The sequence below is a fragment of the Pan troglodytes genome, chromosome 1, assembly GCF_028858775.2.
Source record: "Pan troglodytes isolate AG18354 chromosome 1, NHGRI_mPanTro3-v2.0_pri, whole genome shotgun sequence".
NCBI classification, from domain to species: domain Eukaryota; kingdom Metazoa; phylum Chordata; class Mammalia; order Primates; family Hominidae; genus Pan; species Pan troglodytes.
Window position 1 is genome coordinate 175,906,549 of NC_072398.2, and position 4,607 is coordinate 175,911,155.

Genomic DNA, 4,607 nt, shown 5'->3' on the forward strand with positions numbered 1-4,607 from the left:
GGAGGCTCACACAGTGCCCAACATGAAGCGGGCACAGTGGCCATCAATGCCTCTCCCAGCTTTATCACTGCTCTGCGTTCTCACATGGGTGCAGAGTAGCATTGTGACTTTAGACAAGTCGCTGGGTTGTTTCACTGACTAAATGAGATCATAGAAATGTACATGTTTTACATAATCATGAATTGTCAAATATTAGATGTAATAGTTATCACATTTTATTACCCTTTGATAAACATTGCATTAAGTTGCCAGATGAAGACATGTTTAAATTGCAGAACACAAGTCAGCATAGAAAACCTTTTCTCTAACCGTATGAACTTTAACTTCCTTTTCTTTTCTGCAGGGTTCAGAATCTCCCATGATGATTGGTGAGTTGAGAAGTGACCTTGATGATGTTGATCCCTAGAGGAACGTGCCCAGCCTGAGAGGAGTCAAGACACAATACTGGATGCTCAGCACCTTCTTGGAATCAGAATCTCGAACCCTTTGGAAGAGCCTGGAGATTGGACTGGGAAAGCTGCTGTGACTTGGGCGGATCATGTATTTCTCAAGGAAAGCATTTTTAGGCCACTAGAAGGTTTGGGAGCTGTTTGGCAGTGGGAGAACTCCGGCATGTGGATCAGCTGTCCCGGGAGCGTGGTCTATATGTGGATTCACATTTCTGTGGAGATTTTCGGAAATAGAGCCAGTGGCAGACTTTTTTGTTACACGAACATACAAGAGTGAGCATAAAGCTGTTGCTTTCTCTACGATGCTACAAAAGAAATTCCTTTGGTTTTTATATTTTAAGAAAAAGCAAGCTGCTTTTAGATATGTGGGGGCAAATTTTTAATCTTGCAGTAATATTAAACAGGAATATCCAATTTAAAATGATGTAAAGATGTAATAAAATTCCTTTTCAATGTAAAATAGTAATTAAGTCAATTTACACAGACCTTTGTATTTAATATGTCTCCCTATTTGTATAGAATTTCAGATGGGTCTAGATGAGAACCCTACGCATAAGCTTGGATCTTGATGAAAGGTTACCAGGATCAGGATCAAAAATTGGGAAATACTAAGCTCTTGAAGATATTTTTCTGATATAATTAGATTGAAAAGAGCAATTTTGAAAATGCTGTGTTCTCCAGAAGTACAGGGTGCATTATTTGACATCAATCACTTAAAGAAGTTATGAGTTGTTCCCCAAACAGATTTTAAAAACAGCAAAATAAAAGCACTTTAAGATATAATTTTACTGAGTTTAACTTCACAGAATTATCTTTTTAATGCTTGGAGACATATTGAATAAACTGTAGTCTTAAATCATGTGATCTGCAATCGTTTGCTTTTGCTTAAAACATAATTACTGAAACCCTTGGTATTGGTTGTATATGAAGTTAACTATTTGAGTTGGTACACACTGCTTGTGAGTTTCATAGTAATTGTAATGCAGAGAAGGAATTTGAGAATTTGTTTCTCCTCGACATGACTAATTAGCACTGAAAAGTCAGTCAAGGTTTAAGATTTATTTTCCCAGAAATAAATATAAAGCAATTGAATAACCATCCATTTAGTCGTATTTCCAAAGTATAGCACCATTCACTCATTTATACCAGCTCCCTTTTATGGTGGGGGGGAGAGGTTTACACCCACATATTTCACATACATTTTGTACATTTTGTATTTTGAATTGCTCACATTTTCGGCCCTGTTTTGCCTTTAGTTACAGGTCCTGCCTTATTTTCATCTCACCATGCACAGAACTAGGGAGCCTTAGGAAGTGCCAGGTTTTCACTGTCAGTTAGATTTGCCAAGTCACAGAGGCGCAGCCAGCCCTGAAGTGCCTGTCTGGCTGCTGTGGCATTGTGTGGGCATGTGGCCAGGCAGATGGCATCTCATTACGGTGCTCTTGCCATGGCCCAGTCGTTTCATTCTCTGGCAGTGAGGGTTTCTGTGCCGTCAGACTTCATTGTTATTCTGTGACTTGCTGGAGGCTGGCAGTGGCCTTTGTCAAACACACTGAGAAGATGGAAGGGCCAGCACTTAAGAGCAGAACTGTACCCTTAGAGAAACGGACAGAGGCGAGTGGCAAACTTCAGACAGTTCCAATGTTCTTGCAGTTTGAAATGTGATGTTCTACCATTGGTTTTGAGTACGTGAATACTTCCTGTCCTACTGTTTCCCCTACCCTATTCTCACCTTCTCTCCGCCCACATCCTCACCAAGAGATTGTGTGGGACATGACCTTGAAATGCTGGCGATGATCCACGCTGGGATATCATCGCTGGCTACTGCACTCTCAGGAGCCCAAAATCAGGAGTGAAATCGCCACTTCTAGTCCCCTTATTTCCTATGGAAACAACGCCTTCCGCACCCCTAGCACCTGCTGTCCTCACTGTAAAGCTTCATCAGGATCGTCCACCGTGTATATTATACGCTTCAGATCATGTTGCTTACATTGTTGCTGCAATGACCATCGTTTTCACTTTGCTGGTAACCACTTGATTGCTGACAGCTACAGTCAATGAACCTGCTGATGACTTTTTTTAATGTAGTACAACAATGACAGTTATGACAGGCTTACCTTGGAAGAGTTGTCATTTTTACTGCCAATTTTTTGGATGAAGATGTTTTTATAAACCTTTCAAAATGGTCTGCAAACAGAGCAGGAATTGCACAATTAACTCAATAATGCTGTGTGTTCTCAAGAAGCTCCCTTAGTGAGGCTGATCTTAGGATGGCCGATTCTGCCCGTTGAAGGCATCCTGGGAAAGAAAACAAGCATCCCAGCGGGCATCTCACCACGACGTCTCCTGGAGTCCTCACACGGTCACTGACAACTACAATCAGTTTTAGGAACTAGAGCGCCATATCATCAAACTTACCCTGTCCTGCCCCACCTTCCCTGCTAACATCGAGGTGTGTGCAGTTACCTTCTGAGCTTGGAACAAGCAGACTGGAATTTTCCTCTGCTACCTCTTGTGTATAAAATCTTGTTTATAAAATTTCAAAAGGAAGTAGATACACTAGGGAAGAACCTTAATTCTAAATTTGGTTCATGTGTGGCAAAGTTCTTAGCTTCTAAGAGTATAAAATAAATTTTTCAAAAACAGAGTTGGAGTCTTGCCGCCATTCTTCATCTATCATCAGAACACAGCCATAGTGGGCGGGGGAACACGAGCCTGTGCCTGGTGCTAAATGCTGTTGATTCCTCTTAGTACTTTACACTAATAAAGGGGACTGTGGGTCCTCTGAGCCTTTTGCTGTTCTTTTCTCTGGAGAGGCTGACCATTTCAGGATTCATCTGCAAAGCTTGGAGGAGGATGCTGAACTTAGGTTGATGGTCTCCATCCATCTCCACCAAAGCTTTTGGCTCTCCCAAGTGGTCCCCAGCATAGATCGTGTCGCTGGTCACACTGGGCTTCTTGCTAGATCCCACAGGTCTCAGTCTCATTCCTAGTGGCCAGCGTTGCTCACATGGGTCCCCTTCCCTATTTGCTAGTCCAGATTTTCGTCTTCCTGCAAGCCACACCCCTTCCTCCCCGATCCCTGGTGACCACCTGCTAACCCTCTGCAAGAACCAAGTTGTTCCAACATCACAGAGCTGTCAGGGTGTGGATATCTAACCAGCTGATACTTGATTCTGTGGAGGGGAAGGAGAGAGAGTCTAGGGTTGCACCACAGGCCTAGGTTCCAGTGGGCAGAGATATAACCCAGTTGGGTGTTCAAGCCATTGCCATCTGTCAACTCTTGAATGCTTTCCATATATGACACTGAATTGTCAGAAAATGTAATCTGGGAGGATTTTTGCCTGAGATTCCTTATGACATGGGCTGTCTAGAGATAGAACTTGCTTAAGACAGCTATATTCACCAGCCTTAGAGTGGAGGGCCTGGAGGTCCCACATTGAATGGGATCATTATGCACTCTGTAACCCAGGCTGCAGTGCAGTGATGATATAATTACAGCTCACTGCACCCTCAGCCTCCCAGCTCAAGCAAGCCTCCCACATCAGCCTCCTGACTAGCCGGGACCACAGGCATGTGCTACCACACCTCGCTAATCTTTTAAATTTTTTTATAGAGACGGGGTCTCACTGTTGCCCAGGGTCTTGAATTCCTAAACGCAAGCAATCCTCCTGCCTCAGCCTCCCAAAGTACTGAGATTACAGGTGTGAGCCATTGCACCCAATCTGAGACTGTTCTGAATTTTAAATCAATCATGAAAAAAGCCATGGACTTAGCACTGGCTCATTACAGAAGCATCTGGCACTGTAACTTATTCCGTAAATACTCGGGCCAGGCTGTGTGCCAGGTACTGGGGAGAAAAGAATGAAAAGGGCATTGGGAGGTCAGGACAACAGAGCATCTAGAGTGCTGTAGGGCACCTGTCACCAAGGAGGAGGCACTTTGACTGTCAGGGTGGTCAGGGGAGCTGCAGGAAGACATTCATTTCATTCCTAGGATAGGCACAAGGAGTAAGTTCACATCACCAGTACTTGCCCAATACTTGTACTCAAGATACAAGTACTCATCAAATACTTGGCTTACTCAACTATTCAACAAACTTACCCAGTTCCTAGTATAAGCAAGGCATCACCCTAGGCAGTCAAGTCTATGCAAGAG

At 43.4% G+C, this 4,607-nt stretch overlaps 1 protein-coding gene across 4 annotated transcripts in view; it reads left to right on the top strand.

Moving 5' to 3' along the window:
* USP24 (ubiquitin specific peptidase 24) overlaps positions 1–3,096 on the top strand; it is a 148,449-nt gene extending 145,353 nt beyond the window's left edge. For all 4 annotated transcript variants that reach the window (XM_016919208.4, XM_016919213.4, XM_063801646.1 and 1 more), the window contains exon 68: positions 344–3,096. In XM_016919208.4, the coding sequence (XP_016774697.1) occupies positions 344–406 (63 nt within the window). In that variant the 3' untranslated portion in view covers positions 407–3,096. The remainder of the gene's footprint in view (positions 1–343) is intronic.
* The last annotated feature ends 1,511 nt before the right edge of the window (positions 3,097–4,607 follow it).